This window comes from Mustela nigripes, chromosome 15 (assembly GCF_022355385.1).
Source record: "Mustela nigripes isolate SB6536 chromosome 15, MUSNIG.SB6536, whole genome shotgun sequence".
Taxonomy (NCBI): Eukaryota; Metazoa; Chordata; class Mammalia; order Carnivora; family Mustelidae; genus Mustela; species Mustela nigripes.
In genome coordinates, this window is record NC_081571.1 from 84,730,507 (window position 1) to 84,755,879 (window position 25,373).

The 25,373-nt window shown below is 58.7% G+C and overlaps 2 protein-coding genes across 8 annotated transcripts in view; one reads left to right on the plus strand and one right to left on the minus strand.

The window, feature by feature from the left end:
* The window catches only part of GAS6 (growth arrest specific 6), a 31,168-nt gene extending 18,962 nt beyond the window's left edge, over positions 1–12,206 (minus strand). For both annotated transcript variants that reach the window (XM_059378059.1, XM_059378060.1), the window contains exons 1-4: positions 12,121–12,206; positions 11,572–11,738; positions 1,628–1,652; positions 261–323 (exon numbers count right to left, since the gene is read on the minus strand). In XM_059378059.1, coding sequence (XP_059234042.1) covers positions 261–323; positions 1,628–1,652; positions 11,572–11,738; positions 12,121–12,199 — 334 coding nt within the window. In that variant the 5' untranslated portion in view covers positions 12,200–12,206. The remainder of the gene's footprint in view (positions 1–260; positions 324–1,627; positions 1,653–11,571; positions 11,739–12,120) is intronic.
* Positions 11,747–25,027, plus strand: LOC132002856 (scavenger receptor class F member 2-like). 6 transcript variants are annotated; one of them, XR_009400041.1, is made up of 8 exons: positions 17,572–17,726; positions 20,819–20,921; positions 21,394–21,569; positions 21,708–22,112; positions 22,196–22,279; positions 23,052–23,659; positions 24,031–24,187; positions 24,717–25,027. XR_009400041.1 is itself a non-coding variant. In XM_059378064.1 (7 exons), the coding sequence occupies exons 4-7, from the start codon at positions 21,883–21,885 to the stop codon at positions 24,823–24,825; spliced, it is 1,104 nt and encodes a 367-aa protein (XP_059234047.1). In that variant the 5' UTR covers positions 11,747–11,879; positions 20,819–20,921; positions 21,394–21,569; positions 21,708–21,882; the 3' UTR covers positions 24,826–25,027. The 6 variants fall into 6 exon arrangements, 4 of the variants coding, with proteins under 4 accessions (XP_059234047.1, XP_059234046.1, XP_059234048.1 ...); XR_009400042.1 differs by having other exon boundaries at positions 22,200–22,279; XM_059378064.1 differs by lacking the exons at positions 17,572–17,726; positions 22,196–22,279 and adding an exon at positions 11,747–11,879.
* Positions 25,028–25,373: the final 346 nt, after the last annotated feature.

Sequence of the window (25,373 nt, forward strand, 5' to 3'; positions counted from 1 at the left end):
GCTGCTTGACTAGGAGGCAGACCCAGAGGTGTGCTCGGCCCCACAGCCCTGAAAGCGTTAGCCGTCACAGGGCTTGCGTTTCTGCCTATTTTTAAAAAACCAAACCTCACTTGCTTAAGGGAGAAAGTCCAGTGGAAAGGGAGCAGCGCTCAGGCCAGTATTCCACCCCCTTGGGGGGACAGCCACACCCAAGACCCCACAGCAAAGCCTGAGGTTACCCTGACCCACAGGGCTTTGGGGGACAGGAAGGACACACTTACTTTGAACGCACGAAACGAAGTCGGGGCTCTTTGTGTACGGAGATCCGTATTTACTAATGCAGTCTGCAAGAGAGAGGGGGAAGCCCGTTGTTCTTGTCGTCAGAGACAGGAAGACCTTAGAACTCGCACGTTGGGTCGGAGACCCTCTGGAAAAGGGTAATATTCACGCTTCCTGGGGCTGAAGCAACAACACAGTCCAGGTCCCTTGTACACTGGCAAGCCAAAAAATGCCTTCACCGAAAGGGCGGTACTCTGTGTGCCAAGGTGTGTCTCTCCGCAGACGCCTTCGGCTACAGCCCCGAAGGATCACTGCTCACATTCAGGGAGATTCCTGACCACAGCCAGAGGGTTAAACTTCAGTTTCAAGTGGACCCCCATTTGGAAACACTGCCCTTGATCCGAAATTCATTCTGCTTCGGGAGCGTCGCCCCGAAGCCCCACCCACCTGACGAGCTGCGTACACATGGGAGCAGGGGAAGGGGCCTGGAAACTCGAACCTGAGCACAACAGTGTTGAGCCACGTCCCGCCTTCAGCAGGGTCCCCGGGACTACAGCACGCCCAGGCGGACAAGGGTCGGGGCCGCCTGGAGGGGGCCCTGGGGTAGCTGGTCACCCTTCGCCTCTAGAAGCAAACCCCAGTACCCGGGAGCCAGGCCTCTGAGGCCAACAGGGAACCCGGGAGCCAGCAGGTTCCTGTCTTTTTAGGGCCAATTACAGGTCTACCTGGCTTCTTGCCAGATACCAACCCCGAGAAGGAACCCTAAGAGGATATAAGGCCAATGGAAAATTTACCAAAATGCACTTCACAAAATTAAAAAGGGAGACCCTGGATTAGATGCATCTTGTGACAAGCGATATGCATCCCAAAATCTCTTAAAATGAAGGCCAGGGCCTCTCTCCGATGGCCGTTCGTCCCTTTACCTTCTCCCCCCAGTGCGCAGGGGCCACCCGCACGGGGACGTCCCTACTCGGTGGCCGGGGGTGTCCGTTCATACACTCCTCTTGTTCCAATGAAACAAAAACGTTGTTTACTGTTCTCAGTTCTGACTGGTGACATGGCCGGTACCAACGCGTGCAGCCCCCACGGACAGAAGTTCTCTGGGATCTTCAGTCATTTTGGGAGTGCCAAGACCCGGAGACCAAAATGTCACAAACCCACTAAGTCAATCCCAGTCCCAAACAGGAAGTGAAGCCTGGAGTCCGAGCAGAGAAGCCGTTTGCCAACAATGGCGCTGGACGGAGGCTAACACGGACCCTGGGGCGTGAGAGGCACACACAGGTCCGGTAGGTGAGCTCCGGGAGCCGACGCAGACGCGAGTCCCCCTCTATTCCCTTACGACGACCGTAGAGGCAGGGACTCAACTTACCTAAGTATCTTGGATAAAAATAGTCCTGCAGAAAAAGAAGAAGGGGCAACAGTTTACTGGCACGGTACGAGACTCCCCAAACAACCGCCACGCAGCTAGCCAGGGACCTCGCCTTCCTCCCCAGCGGGCGGGAACAGACGCCTGCAGAGGCAGGTATCTGAGGAAGGTGGTAAATCCCCACAGCTGGCCCCGTAACAGCCGGTGAGAACCACCCAGAAAGCCACTCTCTGCCAGAAGACCATGACGTGAGGAGGCCAAGTGGCAGGGCCCAGGCTGCTCACGCGGCCTCTACAGGACGTTCTGCATATGACCGCAGACGTGATCGGACCTTCTGGAAGCAGCACAGTGATGTCATTTACGGGACCTCGGTGGAGCCGTGTAACATGTCTCACAGGACAGGGCGCGTCCCAGGTACCGTCATCCAGACCCTCCCTGACCCAGGCCCCTCCCAGAGCTGAGCAGACCTCGATGGGACAGTCGCTGCACGGCTCTGCTTTGCATCCGCTCTATTTGTAAAAGAAATGGGTGCTGGATGAGGCACGGAGGGTGTAAATGGGGTCCTTCTGTCTGCGGGCGCAAGCTGGCTGTCCGGCGCTGGGACCACCTGGCCCTCGCTGGCCAGTCCAGGCCAGGGTCCATGGCCCCAGCCACAGATGCCAGGCCACGGGCCACTCAAGGCAGCCCCCACCCGTCCACTGTGGTCTCCCATGCAGGGCCCGTCGTGGAGCGGCTTGGCCCTAGACGACCCCCCCCCCATGGAACCGAGTGACGCGGGAGCAGCCCCCACCAGCTGCTGGGTCGGCTGCACATGAGTGTCCGCCGATCTGTCCAACCCATGCCACCACGGTGAGGTCAGTTAAATGAGCCCTGCTAGTGGAGAGAAGGAGACGGGCATTCACGACATGCTGTGGCCTGTGCCTGAGGTCAGGAAGCCAGGACGAGCTCTGGACAGCACACGGTCACCCGAAACCATGCTGACGAGAGCTGGCTTGTGTTTGCAGTGACAGGCAGAGGGGATCCCGGGGCTGCCCACGCGCTGGCCCAGCTCAACCCCATGTGTCCCCTCCCCCACCAGTTACCGCAGCCTGGGCCACGGTGCCAGGCACACTGTTTTCAAAAAGTCAAGTTTTAGTAAAGATGTGGTTTAAACAGACACATAACTGCTTTAAGAGACAAGTAATGGTCAGAGCAAGTTTGTTTTTCAGCCTGTGTGACAGTGAAGGGGCCGTTCAGGCAGTTGTGACGGAGGCCAGGACTGGCCAGGCAGGGACGTCCCCAAACACCAGTGTTTGGAGGCCCCGACCTCCTGGCCTCACTTCTTTGTGCTGCTTTTAGTTACGGACTGGCAGCCCCCAGACAGGAAGGCTAGGCGAGGAGGGGTACTCTGACAAAGATCCAAGAGCTGAGGTCACGCAAGCCGTGACATCTTCTGGGTCTTGAGGGATAACTCAGGCCACAGACTCTGTCACAAAGGGAAAGGCTCTGGTTCTGAAGGAAAGATTTAGGGTGGAAGCGTGACACACCCACTCAGGAGACCAAGAATCAGACTGGAAACAACACAGAACCATGAACAGAGTACCCCAAGTCTTCGTAAATGGTGGCATTATCACAGTTTTCCAGAAAGCTCTATCATAGTTTCCAAACCATGACTGCTACTAGTTACGTGTTGTATGTTTTGATAACGAGGTCTACGGTGAGAAGCATCACTGACCGGAACACCGTGCCCATCCCCTGCAGGCAACCACATCCGCGGGAACGCGGGTTCTGAGACCACGGGCCTGGTGAGTTTATCCTACTTTGTGTGCTTGATTTACTTGGGGTGGGGAGAATGCTGATCCGACTGCCCGTCTGGGGACAGGACAGACGACCTAAAACCCCTGTGCACTCCCCCTGGAGAAAGAGACATTTCCAGCTGTCCTTTGACGTTCTCACCAGAGAGGAGGAAATCTCCACATGCGAAGGGCACCAAACACAGAACGCGCAGCGGGTCCCACCTGCACCACAAACCGGCCCCAGAAGCCACAGCCTGAGGTTCAGGAGCCGGGCCGGCTCTCAGCAGCGTTTCCCACAGGGAGCCACAAGGCCCGGCCGCAGTTCAGAGAGCTAGATCCGAAACCAGGGATCAGCGGCCTACGAACTTACCTCTTTCTTTCTGGGGAGCAAGGCCTGGTGTGGGGCTGCGTGCGGGCTGGGGTGGGGCCAGGAGCGGGGAGTAGCCAGGACCACCGGGCTTGGGAGTGGGGCCTTTGTCATCTGGCAATCATTTTTCTCACGGGTTTGCTTCTGCTTTAAGCAACTAAAGATAGAAGAAGGGAGTGAGCAAAACTGTAGGCCGCTGAACTCTAAGCTGAAGCTCCAGAGGGGAAGGACATGTGTGCCCAGTGCCTGGCCTGGTGCTGAGTGGTCCCCTGAAGGCCCTCAGGAGCCACTGCCCAACAGGTGAATGAATGATACATGAATGGAAGGGTGAGTGAATGGACGGACGGACGGATGGACGGACAGACGGACGGATGGATGGAAGGACGGACAGACGGATGGATGGGTGGACGGATGGACAGATGGATGGATGGACGGACAGACGGATGGATGGATGGACAGATGGACGGGTGGACGGATGGACGGATGGACGGGTGGACGGATGGATGGATGGACGGACAGACGGATGGACCGATGGATGGATGGACGGATGGACAGGTGGACGGATGGATGGACAGACGGACGGATGGATGGATGGACGGACAGACGGATGGACGGATGGACAGATGGATGGGTGGGTAAGTGGGTCAATGGATGGATGGATCGGTGGACGGACGGACAGATGGATGGTGGACGGACGGACGGACGGGTGCCGGGGAGGATGAATGAACAGGCAACCAGAGTCCTACACTTTTCCCTGACTTGAACAAAGCACCGAATTCTTAATTTTATTGATAACATCAATAAGCACACTGGGGGAAAACATCTTAATCAATGCTCTTAGCTTTTCTCTGTCCACACTTGGAAGTAGCCGTACTATCATTCCTCCGGCTTCTGAACTGCCAGTACGTTTTTTACACTCAGAGCCTTAGATTAACAGCCATTTGCCTAGCTTTCTTCTGCCGGTCCCTCCAAGGGCACACCCTCCCAGGGGGAGACGAGCCAACGTGCATGTGAGACTCAAAAGCTGAGCTGTCTCCACTCCTGGCCGGACGGCCCCTGGGCAGAACAGCCGTGTGGGGAGCTCACACCCCATCCGGGGACAGGGCTGGTTCCAGGAGGCTCAGCGTGTTGGTTTTGGCCGAAAGCCACCTGCCAGAGCTCATCCCAGTGTGCACAGAGCCAAGCGCTTCAAGGAACCCAGCCTTCCCGGCAGACGCCCCTCTCCCCTGCTCCTGGTCCCCAGGGGCTCACCAACACAGGAGCTTGTGCCCATGGACAGCCTCTGCCCACCTCCGTCTGCTGTGAGCTGAAACCACAGTGTTTCTGTGACGGGACCTCCCCGTCTCTGCTCCCTAATTATGCTGTCACCAGATTGCCCCTTCACTAAGAAAGGACCACAGAAGAGGGCCAGCAGGTGGCTGGTGAAATCCTTGAGAATTCCCGTTTGTGGATAGAAAATCCCGTCAGCCTCTGCCCTGCACGACCGCTGCGTCCCCAGTCTGCCCGGCGGGATCTGCGCCCCCAGCGCCCCCCATGGGGCCAAAGTCAAGAGCAGCAGGGAGCTGCCCACCCTCCCCACGGGGCAGTCGCCTGTGTGCGGCCAACCTGCCACCCGCCTCCGTCTCCACCTCAGGACGGTCCCTTCCGCAATTCCAGCCGAAGCGGCACCGGTGACCTAGGCCAGCTCGCTCGCCCAGCCCATCGCTCCGGGATCCCCTCCAGGGGTCACCCTGCACACTTCTTCCCCTGGGCCTCCTCCAAGGCTGGGTAGGGTCTGTGGTCGTCTCCCCCCAGCTGGACTGTGCAAGCAGATCTGCCTTCCGAAAATGGTCGGGAACCACAGCAGCCTCGTCGGCCCACATGCGCATTATCAAGACAGAAGCATGACCTGGCCTCAGCGTGTGGACAGAGCACGGCCACCCCGGTGCAGGTTAGAAATGGGACCAGGAAGGGACAGCTCGTCAGGACCTTCCTGTCCAAACCTCCTTTAACCCTCTGAGCTCCTCAGAGGCCAGGGAGGTCCTTGCAGGGACACGGTGAACCAGGGGAACCCAGGCAGCGTCTAGCATTGAGGGTGTGTCTCCCCGTGGACGCCGCTCTCCGAGAGTCCTCCCCTGACACGTCTGGGGACTCACGGGACACTCACGGCCAGCCTGGCTGAGACGCATCCCCTCAGCCGTGCATCACACACACCGAGGGCTTCTGCGTGTGTCACTGCAATTACACGCTGCGGCCCGACACGGGCCACTGTTTCTCCGTAAATTAAGACTGTGTCACGTCCTTTAATAAGTAACAGCCTGAAATTTTGCTTCCCCAAATTTTAAACTATTTAACAAAGCTGTCTGGGACTTGTGTGTCACACTAACTCTGCTTATTTACATGACACAAATAGAAGGCATTTTCCATGAGAAAGAGTCAAAAAAACCTGAACAACCTTTGGCCTCGGTGCTGCCTGTTGGTAAACATGATGTCCTTCCTGTCAAACCCACTGACAACTTGAGCTGCTCGTCCAGAGGCTTTTGCTTCCAGCTCCTGCCCTGACTGGAGGAACTCACGGCCAAGGTCTCGCTGTTCCTACAATGGCTCTCTGGGAGAGTCCCTATCTGGGCAGGCGAGCTCTGGCCCCTCAGCCTGCACGGAGGCTCCGTCCCCAAGGCCAGCATCTGGGGAACGCGACTGTGTGGGCACGCGGCGCAGACCCAAGACAGTCCTGGGGTCTGCCACATGATGGCGCGGGGGGGCGGGGCACAAACTCACACCCTGGCCCCTGACAACCGCCAACAGCAACGTCCTAACGGGTTCCTCCCTCTTGGCCGGAAGCATCGCGCCCCAGAGACGCACATCCAAATCAGACGGCTGCCCAGGGGCCACACCTGCAGCCGCCAGCCATGCCCGCCGTGCCGGAGGGACGTGCCAGCCCAGCCTCAGCGGCCCCCATGTGGACATGCCCAGCTGCAGTGGTGACCCCCGTGGGCCCGTCCCCAGGGGCTGCCTGAGTTCAGCTGCATGATTTCCCCACGGAGCTCAGTGTCCCGAGAAGGGGCCCTCACCAGCCGGGTCTAGATGGTAGGTTTGGGGGGACACAGGTGGACAAAACGTGTGTTATTACCATGGGCACAGATACCGGGAGCAAACAATTCTCAAGTTCGCCAAACAAAGTCTGAGAAAGCAAACACTAGCACCACACATCACTGTCTCATCTGGACAACACGCTTGTACTTGGCGGATCACTTGAAGCCTGATGTGGCTCCCAGATTCCTCCACTTCCAACTGCTCCTGAAAAGTCATAAAACTTGTAACAAGCTGCACCCTGTAGGGGTCAAAACTTAGATGCACACGCCCCAGGTTTGCAGGGGGCTCCTGGATGCACGCTGTGGAAGCCCCAAGCACTGCGGATGTCCTACAGCACACCTGAGCCCGGTACCTGCTGCGCACAGAAACAGCCCCCCACCTCCAGCCCCAGGGACGAGCAGAGAGTGGGGCGCCTGCCAGTGGTGCCACAGCAAAGGGACGGCCGGGGAGCGTTCGGAATGGCCTGGCCCCAGCTACCCACGATCTCAAGAAGCGGGCCGTAAGCCTCCGATTCTTCAAAGGCTCTTTTGTTCCTAAATAACAAGGGCAGACGTTCCATGTTTTCCAAGACCGTCTGTTATTGCATTCCTGCAGATGCCGGGCCTGCTGGCAAGGGTGACGTGCCATCCACAGGGGCTGCAGGGTGGAGAGCCCAGGGTCCCTACAGACTCCTGGGAGGGAACAAGTGGGGCAGGAGGCCTGCTGGGGCCGGCCCCGCTCTCACCAGCCCGGCGACAGGCCTCGGAGCCAAGCGGGAGCCCACTCAGGCAAAGCAAAACCGGCCCCTGGGATGGGCATGGTCTTCCGGGAGCGAAAGCCCACGAAGCAGAGGGTCCAGGAGGGGGGCCTCCGTCCACAGGGATCAGCGGGGCAGGAGCTGCTTCCCTGAGAACCCAAGGAAGGAGAGGGGCTGCGCCTGTGCAGGGTGGGGTATGCCCGTACCCCAAGGTCGCACAGGGAAGAGTGTGTGTGTGGCTGCACTCAGAGCAGTTGGGGGGGGTCGTGGGGGGCAAGGAAGCAGCTAGAGGCTCTCCTGTAAGTCACAGCGAGGGTGCCACCTCCCCAGCCAAGGCAACTGCATCCCAGAGGCAAGTCACTGGGGGTAACCAGGTCTCCGTCTTTCCTCTCCACCCTCTTGCTGGGGCCCTCCTGAGACCCCTTGGGGCCACCCTAACAAGAGACGACCTGCAGGAGAGGCTTTCATCTCCACAGGGATGCCTGTCCCCAACCTGTCCCAGGGAAGAGGGGGTTTCAGGAAGACAGGTGTGCTTGGAGGCTGGTGTGCAGCACTCCGAAGCTGACTGGACCCCGAAAGGGCCCCCTGCCACCACTGGGTCGCCCCATACCTGAGGACAGAGATGGAGGGAGACTGGGCAGGGTGGGCCCCTGTGAGCACAAGCACAGCCCAGGCGTCGCACACCTACACCGTGAGGCCCTCCAAGTGTGCCTCTGTCCTGTGCCCTGAGAGCTGTGAGTGCTGTCTGCAGCCCCAGTGAGTCAGGTGCTTTGTGAAGAACCGCGCCTGGAACTTCCCTGCACCGCAGGCTGCAGCTGGCCGTGAGGGCCAGACACCCCGGCGCTGGGAAGCGGAGACGCGGCTCTGTGCAGCAGGCCGGGCCAGGCCGGGCGGGCTACGTCTTTTGTCCAGAACCCTTTCCGGAAGCAAAGCCTGATTACCGAGATGGCATCCGGCGTCTGGAACCCGCCTGCCTGAAAGGATTTAAGTGGAAGGTGACTCCGATGGGCTGGCCTCCGGGAGCTTAGGAGAATCGCAGCACAGACAGCCGGGGACCGTGTGGGACGCCGCACCGAAGACAAGCCAAGGAGAGGGAAATGCCAGGCAGGGGGAGTAACCGCGTGAGAGGAAGCAGATAAGAAGAGAATCAAACTGCCCGAGCCCTGCAGAGGAGGCTTTGTGGTGGCAACAATGGGGAGCCTGGCCCAGGGGAGTGTCGGGGGAAGGCCGTCTGCCCCCAAGAGGGAAGCAGGTGGGTGGCCAGGATGCCGGGGAGTCAGGAAGGCCCCCCAGGTTCCCTTCCTTTCCAGCATAGGTGTGTGATGACCCCTGGAACCAGGAAGGAGCCGCTGTGCCGGTAGCTACCTGCTGTGAAGGTCACGTCCCGACCCCAAGAGAAGAGAGCCCGTTCTGGAAAAAGCCAGACCAAGCAGGAACGCTCGGCCGGCAATCCCAGCTCCCGCAGAAGCCTCTGAACACCAGAAAGGACTCGGCGGGGGGGAGCTGGCTCCCGGTGCTCCTGCCCACCCAGCCTGGGGGACAGGCCGAGCTCTCCCGCGGGGCCCTTCCCGTGGCTCGCTCAGCAGGGAGCCCCCAGAACCCAGGAATGGGCCAGGAGGGCAGCACTGCCTTCTGCGTCAGCAAGAAATCAGCAGGAAAGAGCAGCGTTGGAAACTCCACCAAAGCCAGAGCTGGAGCCGGGCTGGAGGTCGCGTGGGGCTCCCGCCGAGCCACGGGAGACAGGCCGCTCCCAGAGTCCCCCCCATGGTGGGGAGGGTGACCGCCGTCCCTAGCCTGGCTGCTCCTGCCTTCCACACACCAAAGGCCAAGTCCAGACCACAGAGCAAACATCCACACGAGAACAGGTTAAAATGAGGGGTCCGCAACCCAGCTGACCTCGACAGAAGACACTGAGAGGTCGAACCTGGGAAGCGGGTAACTGAAGGGAAGGGCAGGCTCCTGCCGCTGGGGCTGGGAAGGAGGAGCCTTGGGAAGGGAGGGACGGCTCTGCTAGGAGCGAGGGACAAATCCCCACTAGGGATACCGGCAGGGGTGGCCAGGACCTCCCAGGCAGGAAGGCACCCAGAGGGCACTGCTTTGCATTAAAATCAGGGGATCTTAAGCAGGCTTTCCTTTTCTTGCCTGTGTAGCAGACATCTGTAAATAAAGTCATAATTAAAACATAAAAGCCGTTAAAACCAGGGAGATGAAAGGTCTGGGGAGGAGGCCACTATGGTTAAAGCACAGTGTGTCCAGGCAACAAGGAAAAGCCAGGCCAGGGCCTTGGCGAGTGCAACCTGACTGGGCAGGGACTGGTTGGGGGTGGGGTAGCCCCCCGTCTCCCCGAACTCCTGTCACCTGGACGCCTTATCCCATGGTCTGGGGACCCCAGCACCTGTCACACAATTCTGCAGCCGTCTGGTGGCCAGCCTCACGGCCCTGCCTCCGGGCCCTCAGCAAGCCTCTGCCGGGAATGACTCATGGGGCCACCAGGATTCATCAGTCCAGAAACCGGAAGACAGGCCAGAGAAGATCAGCAACCCTGTTCCTTACAGCCACAGTGAAACTGCGCTGCTGTGCGCGGGCAGTGGCCCTGAGGAAAGCAGCCTTCCCAGAGTGGCCCCACAGAAAGGACTGGCCCAAGGAGACCCGTCGGTGGCTGGCCATCCTGGGAAGGCTGTCTTCAGAAGGGGCTGCAAAGGGGTTGTCATGCCAGTGGATGAGAAATACAAGTGAAACTAGAAACCTGTACAGGCCACACACGCCGTCCATGTATCGCAAGGTTTCCTTCAATCCCAGAATTCCTTAGAAGAACCATTCCGGGAGAACCAAATCTTGCCATCACCCTGACCTCACAGTACAAGGTGCATCAGTTTCCACACTCCCAGCTTCCAAAGGCATTTGCCCCGGAACAGATACGCATGCAGGGTCCCGTGGGTCCCCTCCGGCAAGACGGCAGACTCCTAAGCCGATGCCCAGTCCACACTTGGGCGGTTCCCAGTAGCCGGCTGCTTGCCGCCCCACAGTCCCCAAGGACATTATTAATAGAAATGTGTCCTGAGCCAGCACAGTCCAGCTCCTGGAGTAACCGGCTGCTACGAGAGAGCACCTCGCTGAGAGGTGTACCACGCGGGTCGCCCTGCCCGGGCCCCCTGACCCCAGCCCTCCTGCCCAGCCCTCCCACATATGTTCTGGTCCTATTCCTGTCGGGGTATTTTGGGACCTGCTGTAGCAAGCAGTTCCAGACTCCGTATCTCTCAGTTCCCCTTTCAAGCACACACTCCGTCCCCCGCCCCAGGCGGCTGGGGACTGTGGGCAGCCCACACCTCACTTCCAGTCCAGCTGGGGCGCAGGAGTAGGAATAGGGTTAGGGTTTGGGTTTTTAAACATCGCAGCTGTTTCACGTCTTAAAACCCAGAGGGGCTGTGTGCCTCTCTTTCCCTCAAAGGGCTGCCTTCAGGGGTGCTGGGGCAGAGCAGCTGTGATCCGCCTCTTGTTTGTTAGGGTGGTGACTTCAGGGTCCTGAGATCAAGCCCCAGCAGGGCCCCGGGCACAGCCGGAGTCTGCTTGACATTCTTTTTCTCTCTTTCTCGCTCAAATAAGAAAATCTTTGAATAAATAAAGTGGCTGCCTCCAGAGGCCTGCTGGAGGAGGTAACTGAGGACCCACTTACACACCCGCCAACAGCTGTGGGAGCGCCCCGAGTCACCAGGAGGCCTGGGGCTCAGAAGCCGCGGAGGAGGCTGGAGGGTGGGGCTGGGGGACCCCTCTGCCTCTGACCCTGCGCGCCCACCATTCCTGAAGGCTCCTGGGAGGGAGCCTCTCCTGCAGCGCGGTCCCCCCACCCGGACCTAAACGGCTCCTTGCGCAGTCGGGGAAGGGAAGCCTGCGTGGGGAGCGGCCCCGAGGCTCCCCGGCTGCGCGCACGGTCCCTGCGTTCCCCGGGTGGCGCGGCGGGGCCCAAACCCAACCGACCCCCAGGCGCCCGCGCACTCACCGTCTCGGGGTCGTTCTCGAACACCTCGCGGGCCTCCTCCTGGCTGCACAGCTCCTCGACGCACTCCCTCTCCAGGTGGCCCTGCTTGGCCTCCTCGAAGACCTGGTAGGCGCGTCGCTGCCGGGGCCGCAGGAACTGCGCCGCCTCGCGCGCCCGCAGCATCACGGCTGCCGGGACGCGGGCGGGACGACGGCGCCGGGAGAGAGCGCGGGACGGAACGGGGGACACGCGGTCAAGCCCGCCCGCACGCGCCGGCCTCCCTCCCGGCCGCCTGCCCCGGGGATGCTGCTGCAGCGCGCGGGCCCGGGGTGCGGGAGGAGCGGGGGGCCGGGACGCGGGGTGCGGGGGGCGCGGGGCCGGGACGCGGGATGCGGGGGGCGCGGAGCCCGGGGTGCGGGGGGGGGGGGGGCGCGGGGCCGGGACGCGGGGGGCCGGAGGGCGCGGGGAGCGGGCACCCGCGCTGCCCGGGCACGGGGGGCGGCGGGTCCTTGGCGGGCAGGGAAGCGGACTCCCGGGCCGGCCGGCGCCGCGGCCCCGCTGGGAACTCACTGTGCGCGGACTCGGAGGCCAGCAGGAGCAGCAGCAGCGCGGTGCCCAGGGCGGCGGCGGGCCCGGGCGGCGGCGGCATGGCTGGGCCGGGCCCGGCCGGGGCGAGCGCTGGGCGAGGGCCGCGGGGGACGAGGGCCGGGCCGGGAGCGCGCGCTCAGAGCACCCGGGAGGCCGTGGCGAGCCGCGGGCGCCGCGGGGCGGAGGCTCCGGTCATCCCGTGCGGGCGGCTCTGAAGGTCACATCGCGGCGGCGGCGGCGGCGGCACCTCTGCGCTCGCGGCCGGGGCTGGGGCGGGGCGCGCGGGCAGGACCGGCCTCGGGGCCGCGCGGGGGCGGGGCGCGCCGGTTTCCACCCGCGCCAGGCGCGGGAGCGGGTTTTCGCGGCGGAGACCCCCGGGGCCCCCGGGCGGGGCTGCTTCGAGCGGGGCGTCCCGGGGACAGAGCTGCCCCCAGATCGCGGCGCAGGTCATTGGCTCGGGGCGGGGACCCGCGGGGCGAAGTAAGAGCGAAGTGCGGGGGGGACCGGCCGCCCTCGCCCCCAGCCCTCGCCGGCGCAGCGCGAATGCCCCGCATCGTTTCTGGGGTCTCGAGACTGAAAACCTCCGAAGAAGAGAGAAGCTGAGGTCACGCCAAATCCCCGCGAGGTCGGGCGTGAGATGGAAGGAGCCCCTTTGGGATCTGTTTCCCATAGCGACGGCACCGAAAACCTCGAGGCTTCCCAGTACGCGGCTCAGCCGAGAGCAGCGCGGTGCCGGGACTCCGCCGCGTCAAGGGCGACACACACGCGCGCACACGGGGTCGGGGGCGTTGCGGGGCCCAGCGGGCGGGGACCCAGCGCGCGGGAGCAGAGGCCTGGACACCGCCCTCCCGGGGCCCCGCAGCGCACCTGCCCCCACCCCCCCATGCGGGTCATTGTACTTGAAGGCTCAACACTGAGAGTCCAGACCTCAGTTTCTCCTCACCTTCTGTAATGGGGGAACGAAAGGTCATCGCTCTGGAGGCTTTGAGGTCAAGGTCTGGAGGTGGGGTTAATGAGCATTAGTATGTTAAATTCCGGGAGGCGAACTTTGATGAGAGGCTCTCCAAAGCGCATTAACAATTTAATAGGTAGGTCGTGGGCGCCTGTGATCCCAGCTACAAAGCTCTCCCTCCTCGCCCGCGGGTGATGAAAGGGTTAGCTGAGCCTCGGCGGAGAAAGAACAGTGAGTTAGTTTTCCTGCCTCTTGTTCTTAAGGAGAAGTGCTGGTTTCGGGAATCAGGGTGAGGCCGTACATTCTCCAGTGCGTATTTACGCAGATCTCTGGTTAGTTAATCGCACGTCCGGCCCATGAATAGATTACTTCTTACTGGTGTGTGTTTGGTGAAGAGAGTTTGTAGAGTTCTTGCAATTCTGAGTCGGATCCCAATGAGAGGGAGTGTCATGGCCTCTCTGTGTCCCTCTGGGAGGGACACTGGGTGTGGACTCACCGCTTCAGGTGACCACGCATCAGCGTGGTACCTATGGGAAGGGCCTTTACCTGTTGGCCTGGACCTCAAGCCCCTCCTGCCCCTTCCTGTTCACCCCTTGTACCGAGTTGGTATCTCCAACGCCGACACCTCCCGTTAGGCAGAGACTGGGTTTAATAAAATGCCTTCACAGTCACCCATTTTGGTCACAGCAGAAAGCAAATGCAGGGGAAGAGTGTCTGACCCAAGCTAACCCTGTTACTGATGTAGAAAATCCGCTCTAAGGCAGAAATAGAAAATAGGTAAGAAACAACTTGGATAATGATTTCCAAAACTGGAAAGAGCTGTCAGGCACTCTGTCACATAGCCTGAAATAACAAAGATGCCGTGGCCAGCTGGGCTCCCCAAGGAGCAGGTGACACACCTGGCAACAGACCTTCCATATGGACCATCGGCCAGTCTGTGGTCAGAGATGAACAGCCAGTGATCCTCTAGCCAGGGATCGAGTGGGGTCAAAGTGGGGGTTTAGGAAACGCCATATTTTTGGGAAATAGAAGTTCCTCCCTCCCCTTTCCACCATCACATCTGTGGGTGGCGATGACTTCAGGGCACTAAGACCATTCACTTACATATCCATCAATGAATCGAGTTGAGTCCTTGCCATTTTGTCTTAAAAGTCTTAAAAGGCAGCGAGCTGGCCGATGACCAAACCAATCAGACTGGGTTTTCGTGGCTTCTCAATCAGCCTTACTGAGGCGTACAGAAGTATACTAAGCTGCACAGTAAGTTTTGACATGTGTGGTGAACACTCACACCTGTAAAACACCCCCACGATCGAGGTGAGAACAGAGCCGTCACCTCAGAACCTTTCCCAGTTCCTCTGAGCCGAGCGTCGCGGCCCTACCTCACCCTGTTCTGGGCACAATCACCGACCCACTTCCTGGCGCTACAGAGCACCTCGCCGTCTCCGGACTCTCGCTCAACAGGAATTGGACAGAACGTGCTTTTTTGTCTTGCACGAGGCGTACTCACTCGCAGACTCCCCTGCAGCGGGCCGCATCAGGGGCACACTCTCTTTCCTTCCTTGGTCGGTAGTGTTCCGTGTGTCGGGTGGGTAAGCGCCCGCGCGCGCTGCTGGCCTTCGGCTCTTTTCCAGTTGTTACCGACAGAGCGGCTGCGAGCGTGCGTGTGTAAGCTGTCGTGGGCACATAAGCTCTAATTTCTCTGGCGGAAATACCGAGCACGGAACATCGGACTGTACCGTAGGTATTTGACTTTTTAAGAAACTGACAAACTTTTTCAAAGCGAATTACCATTCTGTGTTTCCACCAGAGTGTCAGGGGGTTTCAGGACATCTCAGCCGCACTTGCCACGGTTGGTCTTTTTTATTTTAGCCGTCCTAGCCGGTCTGCTGTGGGATTCCCTTGTGACGTGAATTTGCATTTTTCTAATAACTAATTATGACCAAATTTTAACGTACTTACTGCCATCCAAATATTTTTGGTGAAATGTCCTTTTTTTTTTTTTAAATTTTATTTATTTATTTGACAGACAGAGATCACAGGCAGGGAGAAAGGCAGGCACAGAGAGTGGAAGGGAAGCAGGTTCCTTGCTGAGCAAAGAGCCGGATGCGGGGCTCAATCCCAGGACCCTGGGATCATGACCTGAGCCGAAGGCAGAGAGGCTTTAACCCACTGAGCCACCCAGGTGCCCCGAAATGTCCATTTTTATTTCATGATCTTTTGTCTTTTACTTGGGCTCTTTGCTTTTCCAATTATTGACTTATTTTCTGAGTTTTAAGAGTTCTTTAAATCTTCTGGACACAAGTCCTGGGTCAGGTTGTGATTTGCAAGTATTTATTCCAGACTGTGACTTGGTTTTTCATTCTATTAAACAATCAAGCTCTGCGCGTTCTCTTCTTAATTTTGAAGTAAAGTTTATTATAATTTTTATTATTTTTAATGAGTCTGCTCTTCAAATTATATTTGCCTAACCCCAGATCACAAATATTTTCTTCCAGAAGTTTTATAGATTTATATTTTACATTTAGAACTGTGATCCACTTTGAATTCACTCCCACATATTTCATATTTTACATCCTATTATAAATGGACTTTTACAGTTTCCATTTCTGAGAGTTTAAATATTTGCTTTTTCAATATTTATCTTTTGTCCCACAACTTTGCTTAATTAAACTACTAGTTTCAGTGTTTTTTGGTAGATTCACTAGAATTTTTCACATAGACGATCACGTTGTCTGTAAACATAGCAAGTCGACTTCCAATCTGGGCCCTGTTTCCGTCTTTTCTTGTCTTACTGACTGTCTAGCGACCACCGCGGTATTGACTAGAAATGGCGGCAGAGGACCCTGATGCAAACAATTCAGTCTTTGACCGTTGAGTGTGATGTTCGCTATAGCTTTTTATAGATGCTTTTCGTCGAGATGAGGGTCTATCTGTAATTTTCTGAGTTTTTTTCATTAGAAATAGATATTGGGTTTTGGCAAATGGTTTTTCTGCATCTGTTGAAATGATCATATTTTTTTCTTTTTCCACTCATTAATATGTGAGTCACCTTGATTGATTTTCGAATGTTAAGTGTCATGGTGTATTGTTTTGCTAATAGAGGAGCGTCTATGAGCGTATTTTCTTTTCCTGGGCTGTCTTTATCTGGTTTGACACCCGAGAAGTTCTGGCCCAACAGGACAAGTTAAGTGCTTCCTCCTCCTCCGTTTAAGGGGAAGAGTTTTGTGGAATTGTGTTATTTATTCCTTAAATGACGGACGAAATTCATCCGGAATGCCATGCAGACCTGGAACTTTCTTTGTGGGAAGGTACGAATTCAGCTTCTCTCGCAGACTAACGGGTGTTTGGGTTACCTGTTTCTTCATGATGGGGTTTGTGCGGACACTTGCAGCTCGCCCAGGTTGTTGACTGCACCGGCATCAAGTTACTGGTGATAGTCAGTGTATTCGTAGAGCTGCCGTGATGACATCTCTCTCGTTCTCAGTAATGATAATCCGTGTCTTCTCTCTTTTTGTCTGCATCATTCTGGCTAGAGATTCGACAGGTGTATTGATCTCAAATAACCAGCTTTTGGTTTCATGTTATTTCTCTATTATTTTTCTGTTTTCTATTTTATCATTATCCAATCTCATTTTTATATTTTTTCTTCTGTTTACACCGCATTTCATTTTCTTTTCTTTATCGAGTTTCTTAAGATAGAAGCTGAGGTCATCGATTTGAAACCCTATCTCTTTTCTAAAACAAATCTTCTTCAATTTACAATGGGGTTTTGCCCCGATAAACCCAGCATACACTGGAGATACCATAAGTTAAAAATGCTTGTAATACACCTAAGCTACTGGCCCTCGTAGCTGTAGCTGAGTCTGGCCCTCCGTCATCTCTTTGTGAGGACCCCCGGAGGACCTGGGGGCTGGGTCTGCACAGGCCGCTGCTCGGCCGGCTCCTTCTCCGGGGGGGGGGGCCCACAAGGTGGTCTCGCCGCACCCAGCCGTCTCACCTGTCTGTCCCGAGTGACCTTGGCGATCCCAGGGCGACCTCACTTCCCTCCTGTCCCTCCTCTGTTGTCTGATTCCCAGTTGTCGCAGGCAGGGCGCACTCGAGTCTCTCTGACGCTATCTTGTCCAGGACAGAAGTCCCCAGGCATATTTTAATGAAGGGTTTTAAAAAAAATCATGTTTTGCGACCCACTGGTTTAGTGGTCTTTTGTTTTCACAGATGCTATTTATTTATTTGTTTATTTATGGAGCCTGCGAGGGTTGGGGGGGAGGCGGAGAGAGAGGGAGAGAGGCCCCCAGCAGACCGTCCACGGAGCGTGGAGCCCAGCGCAGGACTCGATCCCACGACCCTGAGACCACAACCCAAGCGGAAATAGAGTTGGATGCCCCGGCGGACTCAGCCACCCCTAGTGGCACCCCTGGTGGGTTTTTAACTTAACAGAACTTAGTGTCTTGTTAACCAGTGGTTTTTAATGAGCCAGAAGAGCACAGAGGCTCTCCGAGTTTCACTGGATGTGAGCTCTTGATCTCTGCCACAGCTGGTTTTGTGAGTGTGGACCGCATCACCATGTAAAGTGTACTTATTACTGTGGACTGTGGTCAGAACGTTTGGAGAACACTCCTTCCCGAGGTGGATGAAGGTGAGCAGCCCTCATTAAGGTGAAAGTCCTTTCATGGATAAGTCGTCTGGGCTCTTCCTTGAGGGGGACCAACTGGTTCTAGTTTTTCAGGGATGTTCCCAGTTTTAAAATCAAAAGTCCTAGGTCCCAGACCCCATCAGCCCGGGGCATCCCCAGATGGTTACTGCCTCCTTGGGGTCCCTTTGCAGCCTGTGACTTACAAGGGGTTTTGTGCCAAGTGTTCCCACAGAAGTTGTTTTGTGGAATGCCACAGAAACAGCGTGTGTCCAGGTAAGGTTGCCTGTTCCAGCCCGGTTAGCTCCTTCGTCGGAAACATACAGCATCGGGCTCGCCTGAGACCCAGGCCTGGTGCTGGTGCGTGTGCAGCAGGCCGGGCCGGGAGGAGGTGCGTGCGGAAGGGAGAGGGACCTTGGGCCCAACAGATACACTGACCTCCTCCATGAAGAGAGACCTTGGACAAGCCACTTCTCCCCAGAACTGCCACATTAGCAGCTGGGACAGGGGAGCCTCCTGGAGGCTGAGGACCACGGTGAGGGTGCGGGTGCTGCCGGGCAGACAGGGCTGCTGTGCCCAAGACAGTCGGGTGGGGTCACCTCCGGGACCTGCAGACCCTGGGAGGAAGCATCGCAGAGCCTGCCTGTCTTGCCTCGGTCACCCCGACGCACTGCCCTCTCTTGTCACGGCCCAGAGCTGCGCAGAGACTGTGCCTCGCAGGGACGTGTGCCGCCTTACACAGACCCGGCACAGGTGTGCTGCGGGTGGGGACGTGCTGTTTGGGTCACTGGCCAGCCTGGCCTGCCCTGACCTCAGGGTTCTGGCTACACCAGCCCCAGCCTCTCGTCATCCTGCGGGTCACGTTGCCCGTGTGAGCGGCAGGGACGGTGCAGCCGCCAAGGCTGGCAACATCCTCGTGCCCAGCGGCTCCTCGGGCAGGCCTCGGGCTGCGATGGCGGCGGAGCCCCCACTCCCAGCCTGGCCCCCTGAGCACGCACCTCCGGCTGGGACCGTCCTTCAGGGCCGGGCGGAGCTCGGAAAGGGAAAGTGCGAGGCAGGCAGCGTGCAGTGGCGCCCCTCATCTAGAAGACGAGCGTTTGGTGTTGGAGGTGCGCGTCAGTGCATTGTAATAGGAAAGCTGGTGTTTTTAGAGCTTCTAGAACGATAATTTTTTCAGAAGAATTTCTCCCCGCTGCTGATATAAATATTTTTGGAGAAGTGCAGAAGTTGGTGTAATGACCGGAAACGTGGCATGATTTTGTGGGGTTTCTGCTGCTCTTTCCGGCAGAGACCGTCCCACAGCATGACCGTTTATACAGCTTCCTCGCCCGGCTTCTGCCCTGCCCCACACACTACGCGTGTGCTTCCCGTGTTTTTATCGTGACAAAGATACACATTTGCAAAGCCCCGTCGAAAATGTTCATCTTTTTATACCCAGTTAGCATCTGCAACAATTACGTTAGCAAGTAACTTTTTTTTAAAGATTTTATTTATTTATTTGAGAGAGACAGTGGGAGCGAGCACGAGACGTGAGAAGGTCAGAGGGAGAAGCAGACCCCCCACGGAGCTGGGAGCCCGATGCGGGACTGGATCCCTGGACTCCGGGACCGTGACCTGAGCTGAAGGCAGTTGCCCAACCAACTGAGCCACCCAGGCGCCCTGTTAGCAAGTAACTTAGCAGATGCTGGGCTACAGCGTGGTGGCCCCTCAGCCCCGGGAGTGGTTGGGTCCCCAGCAGAGAAGTGACGGCTTCCATTCGCGCACATCTCCACATTCCCCAAGACGGACGGATCCTGCTGTTGGCCGTGGCTCTGTGGACAGGAGGCAGGAGGATGTGGGATTCTCCCCAGCGGACGGATGAGAGACAGGGCCCGGGGCCACACACACGCACTTCCCTGTGTCATTAGCAACCCGGAGCTCCGGGGCACACTGACTTCTTGACCTCCGGCGACCCTGCTCTTTGTGCGGTGACCGGGACAGCTTTCTGCCGTGTATGTTGTTTTACCTCATGGTCCCGTGATGCACGGCCAGACTCCTTCTGCCTCGTCAAAGGCCTGTGTGCCGGTGGGCAGGTGGGACCAGGTCCTGTGTCTGGGGGACCCGCCTCTCCCCAGCTCAGTGTCTCGTGCTGTGAAAGGGGCCAACGGTGCTGTGCTGGGAATGGCAACAGTGAGTGCAGACGGAGCCCGTGGCGGAGGGCCTGGGTTCCGCACTCACCACGCCACCCGTTCCGGTGACCGTGAGAGCCGTCCCTGTGACCCCTGACCCTGTCACAGCTGAAGGGGACACGGCCAGTGAGTCAAAGTCGGGCAGAGCTGCCCAGCCCTGAGTGGCCAGAGGACAGAGCTGGGGGGCACTGGGGGCCGCACCGCAGAGTCAGCTAACGACGTCCAGGGACTTCGGGCCCCAGTGCCAGGCCCATCTGTGACCTTTGAGCTGCTCAGTACGTGTGAGGACAGCAGAGGCCGGAGCCCGGGAGCGAACGCCAGCCTCCCCTCCTCCGGGCACGGCCGCTGCCCTCCTGCAGGTTGATCAAGGCTGTGGAGATGCGGTCGGGGGTCCTGAGAGAGACGCGCGGCTGCGACTTCCCACGCCCGCTCACGCACCTTCTCGTGTTCCGCGCCTCCGTGTGCTTGTTTTCATGTCTTGTTTTCAATTTCTTTCCAGAGGCTCATTTTGAAAATATTATGGATTTCCACTCCATTAAATCTGATAAAGTTAAATGATAAAAAATTTTCTTTTTGGTATAAGTAAAACATTTAAACTTAACCTCCTTTTAAGTCATTCAGTATCTTCTCAAATACTTCAGTGTCCCAGAAAAATGACTGAAAACGTGCATCACGGTGTCCATACGGGTGCACGCTTTTCCTTTGGTCTCAGGTCCCAGTATGGCCTGGCCGGCACTGGTCAGGGCTGGGTGTCGGGGCCCCAGGGTGGGGAGTGTCCAGTGGACCCCCCTGCAGTGAAAAGTCACCACCATCGTAGCGATGGTGGTGATAATGTTGTCTGCTAAGGATGGCGGATGTTTTCTCAGTGCTCCGTAAGGAGTCGTGATGGACAGTCCTAAGGACGCTTTGCTCCTGTATTTATCTGACCAGGACGGAGCGGGCCGCGTGCTCCAGGCTGACCGCGCACGGCTGTGGCCTCCCCTGCAGACCTTCACCCTCCCTCCCAGTGCTCAGGACTCTGTCGTCAGAGCAGGTCTGGGGTGGGGACGTGGGGGCTCTTGACTCACCCTGGGTCCCGGGCCCTGAGCAGCCGCAGGGAGGAGTGGCAGAGGGCTGGTCCCCGGGGTTCTGACCTCTCTAGACTTGGCCCTAAGCCCACCCAGCGGTGGGGGAGGTGGGGCATCTTTGACGGCAAGGCACAGGGTCCTTCCTCTGGGCCGTGGGGACCCCCGGGCAGCCCCTAGGCCTCTCCCTTAGGCTTGTGGCCTCTGCCCAGGTGCACAGTGCAGAGGCCTTGCCAGGGAAGCTGCTGTGGGGTCACTTGAGGTCAGGTCTGCCCACCGGGCTGCGAACTCTGGGCCACATCCTGGGTGAGACTGTGTCTGAGGCTTCCCTAAACTGGTCCTGAGATCGGTCCAAATGCAGCAGAAGGCGGTGAATGGGGTCCCACGGCCTGGCTGACACTCGCAGGGCGCCCGGGACAAAGGCCACACCCCTGTTCTAAGGCCTGCAGGTGCTGCCCTGAGTCTCCTGTCTGCTGATAGTCCTGGAGTCCCCAGGTCGCCCAGGCCAAGCCTCACAGGGGATTGCTGGCCAAGGAAACACTTCTGTCCAGCCTCGCTTATCTGATCTCAGCAGCGGGTCCCACGATAACAAGTCGCTTCCCCTGTCAAACAGGCAGGTGTGTTTGCAAACACGGTGGGGGCTCCTTCCCCGGGGGTCTGCAGAAGAGGACCCTCTCTGCTGGGGGGGGGGGGGGACTCCGCCAGCTGGCAGGCGCCGGGTCCTGTGTCGTTCTGGAACCTGCGATTCTCTCCAGCCTTTCCCTCAAGGTCGTTTGAAGTGCATGGTGTCCTCCTGCGTTCCCTCCGGGGCTGGCCCCCAGGACCGCAGCCTGAAGAGTGACCGGCCTCTAGCACATCAGGGAGGAGAGTCACACAGAGCAATGGACACCGTCGAACGCTTGCGTCCCCCGAAGGCCTGTGGTCTAGACCATGGCAGTCCCTTCTGTGACCTCCCTGCCCTTCCTGGGGATGGAGCCTGAGCCCTGGACGCCCGGCTCAGCCGTGGTCCCCGAGAGACCTCCGCAGGGAACTCAAGGAGCGCCCGGGGTCCCCGCGTCTGTGAGGTTCTCACGGAGCCTTCAAGTCCGCAGGGAGCAGCGAGGTAGAGCGAGTCCTGTCGTCCCGGGGCCCCGGCGGCGACGCCAGCCCACACCGGCCAGGTTTGTGTACACCCCACCCATGTCCTCACTGCGTATTTTAAGGCAGTCCCAGACATGATATTGTTTTACCCCGAACACTTCAGAAAGTCTTCATAAAAGAAAAGCAGCACAACTCCGTATTTGTGCCTGGAGGAACGGTCAGTGCCCCCTCGAGGTCACGCTCCGCTGTAAGTCACAGGGATTCCGCGGCCTCCCAGTCTGGTTGATCTCGGGCTCCCTTCCCCGCCCATTCTTTGTGATTTCTTTGTCTGCGGTGGGTGGGGTCGGGTGGGAGCAGGCCCTCCCCCTGCTCGGCACCCCCACCCCCTCCCCGCTGGGCCCAGGCTGCAGGCCTCTCCTCGCCCTCCCCCTGCGCGGCACTCCCCCACCTCCACCCTCCCAGACCTGGGGTTCCGGCCTCGGCAGCTGCCGGCCTGGGGCCCCCCTATCTCGCTGGAGGGGCTGCACGGGACGTCCCGAATCGCCTTCCTCCGGGTCTCATCATTACCGACCACTTCTCTGAGCACAGAGGCCCTTCCTCCATGTGTGGCCCTGGAGGGCAGCCCATCAGCCCGTCAGCCCGTCGGGAAGCGTGGGGTCAGGCTCCCTCCTTCCCCGTGCTCTCATGCTGTACCAACTTTCAGAGGGGCTGCTGACTGTCTTAGCATCTGCCAAGGGGACTTGGGTGGTTATTTTTAGCTTCACTGGGATCCCGGTTTTACCGCGGGGATGTGCTTCTGCCTGTCACACAGGCCAGAGCAGACCGCGGTGGGGCTCCTGTGCGAGCGTCCACCGCTGCGAGCGTCCACCGCGCCCCCTGTGTCTCTCTGCCCGGGGTCCTCAGCAGGAGCTGTCGGAGGGTCAGAGGTCGAGTTGTTCTCCGCTCAGGACCTGTGGCACCGGTGGGAGCTCGTGGCAGGTGGGGGCGCCTGCCGACTTCATCTTCCTCTGCCATCACAGACCTTCGCCAACCGCCTGGGGAAGAGGCCCTCCAAGCTGTGCTCCCCAAGGCAGAGGACAGCCCCTCCCTGGGCCCCTCCCTGGGCCCTCCTGTCCTGCCCACAGAGGCCTGGGCACAGCGAGGCAGTGGTGGGAGAGGGCTCCCCGGCGCCGCGGGATGGGTATCCGTGAACACGGGCAGAAGGACAGGAGGGGCCACCAGAGCCGGCCGGCCGGCCCTCCGGATGAGGCGGCATCGGACAAAGAAAGGAGGAACAGGAGGAAGGGAAAGTCTTCCCCCCAACCCGGGGATCTGTGCGCAGAGGAGCAAGGCAGCCCCATGCACCGTGCAGAGTCTGGAGACGCCCGTGGGGCCGCCGGGTGTCGCTACCTGGAAGGTTTCTTCCAAGGTCTGCGTGTTCCTGCCTCTGGCCCTCGACGCTTGCTGCCTCCATCCAGCCCCCCACGGAACCCCAAGACCACACAGCTTGGAATCGAGTCCGGGACAGGCTGTCCTGCACCCACTGAAAGGCGTCTGCCTGTGACCAGGTGCAGGGACCTCCCCGGTGTGGCTCACGTCTCTGGCACTGGCTCGGCGCACCGCGGACATCCAGCCAGCGCTTCTGAAGGTGCGAACAGCACAAACACGTCATCTCGTGGCTCTGGAGGCCAGAGGGCTGAGAGAGGGTGTCGGGCTGAGTGCGGGGAGACCCGTTCCCTGCCTTTTCCAGCCTGGGGGCCCCTGTGTCCCTCAGCCCGCAGCCCCTTCCCTCACTCCAACCAGCCTCTCTGACCCTCCTGCCTCCCTCCCTTCCTCTTAAGGACCCGCTCAGACACCCAGGAGTGTCGCCCATCGTAGCATCGGTCTTGCGGGAGGGTGGAGGGCGTTGCAGTGGGGAAGGGCGTGGAGGTCTCGGGGGTGTGGCTCTGCCGACCACATAAGCCACGCAGAGGCCATCACCTGTGCACTCTCTCTCCGCCTCTCCGTGCCCCTTTCCAGACAGAGCCCGCGTGGACCTTCGACGCAGGCACAGAAAGTGCATGACGGTAACCCCGCGGGTCTGTGCGAGAACACAGCCGTCGGGGCTGTTTCCGGTGTCCGTGGTCTGTCTGCTCAGGGCAGCGCCAGCCGGGAGCTGCCTTGCCTCCGTTCCCAGGTTCTCAGGGCCTGTCTGCTGGGGCACCAGGCTGGGGTGGGAGGCGGAATCCGGGGTCCGGGGGTCCCAAGGAGGCTATATCGCCTCTCCCTGAGGGTGGGCAGCACGGTCCCCGGAGAACTGGGGGCTGCCTGGCCTTGTTCCGCACTCAGCCCTCAAGCCGGGACCACCGGCTCGCCGGACCCCTGAGACTGGGGGCTGCACGACCCCCCCCACCCCCGTGCCCTGGGACCAGGCAGACCCTGCCCTCAGCCTGAAATCCCTGTGGGTTCTCTGTGTCGTCCGTCTGCTCAGTGAGGATCCTGCGGGAGCCGAGGACCCGGGTCAGGGTCCCTCTGGGCTCACCCAGCTCGTGTTCCGCAGCTGTGGGGCCCTCTCGCACCAGAACCAGGACCCGGAGCTACTGTCAGTAGTTTTCGGATTTTCCATCTGCCCAATCACGTCATCTGCAAACAGAGATAGTGTCACTTCTTCCTTCCCAATTTGTATAATTTTTACTTACTTTCCTTGTCTTAATTGCAACCCCTAGGACCTCCGGTGCCACGTTAACTAGGAGTGGAGATGGGGACCTCCTTGCCTTGTTCCTGACCTTAGGACTGAAGCTCTGGTTTCCCAGCATGAAGCGTGATGTTAGCTAACGGTTTCTGTAGGCAGCCTTCATCAAGTTGAAAAGTTCTCCTCTGGGGACACCTGGGTGGCTCAGTCCTTAAGCGTCTGCCTCTGGCTCAGGTGGTGATCCCAGGGCCCCGGGATCATGCCCCGCATTGGGCTCCCTGCTCGTCGGGAAGCCTGCTTCCCCCTCGCCCACTCCCCCTGCTTGTGTTCCCTCTCTCGCTGTGTCTCTGTCAAATAAATAAATAAAATCTTTTTAAAAAAAATTTCTCTTCTATTCCTGGTTTGCTGAGGCTTTTTCTCATAAACGAGAGTTGGATTTTTGTGAAATGCCTTATGTCACTGTGGTTACAATCGTACGATTTTTTTCCTGCTCAGCACACGCAGGTAAATCCCACTTGGTCCTGGTGCGCGGTCCGTGTGCGCATTGTTGAATTCAATTCGCTACTATTTTCTTGCGGATTTTTGCACCTACGTTCCTGGGAGATGGTGGTGTGTACTTTTCCTTTTCTTAGTTTATATCAGGGTAAAGTTTGCCTGATATTTGAATGAGTTTGAATGTACTCTGCTCCTA

Bases quoted from the DNA above. Each gene is read 5' to 3' on its own strand.
- LOC132002856 (XM_059378064.1), top strand. From the start codon at position 21,883: ATGGCAGTCCCTTCTGTGACCTCCCTGCCCTTCCTGGGGATGGAGCCT. The intron at 22,113-23,051 runs GTTTGTGTACAC...CTGCCATCACAG, and splicing joins CGCCAGCCCACACCGGCCAG to ACCTTCGCCAACCGCCTGGG. The intron at 24,188-24,716 runs GTTCTCAGGGCC...TGCAACCCCTAG, and splicing joins TGCCTTGCCTCCGTTCCCAG to GACCTCCGGTGCCACGTTAA.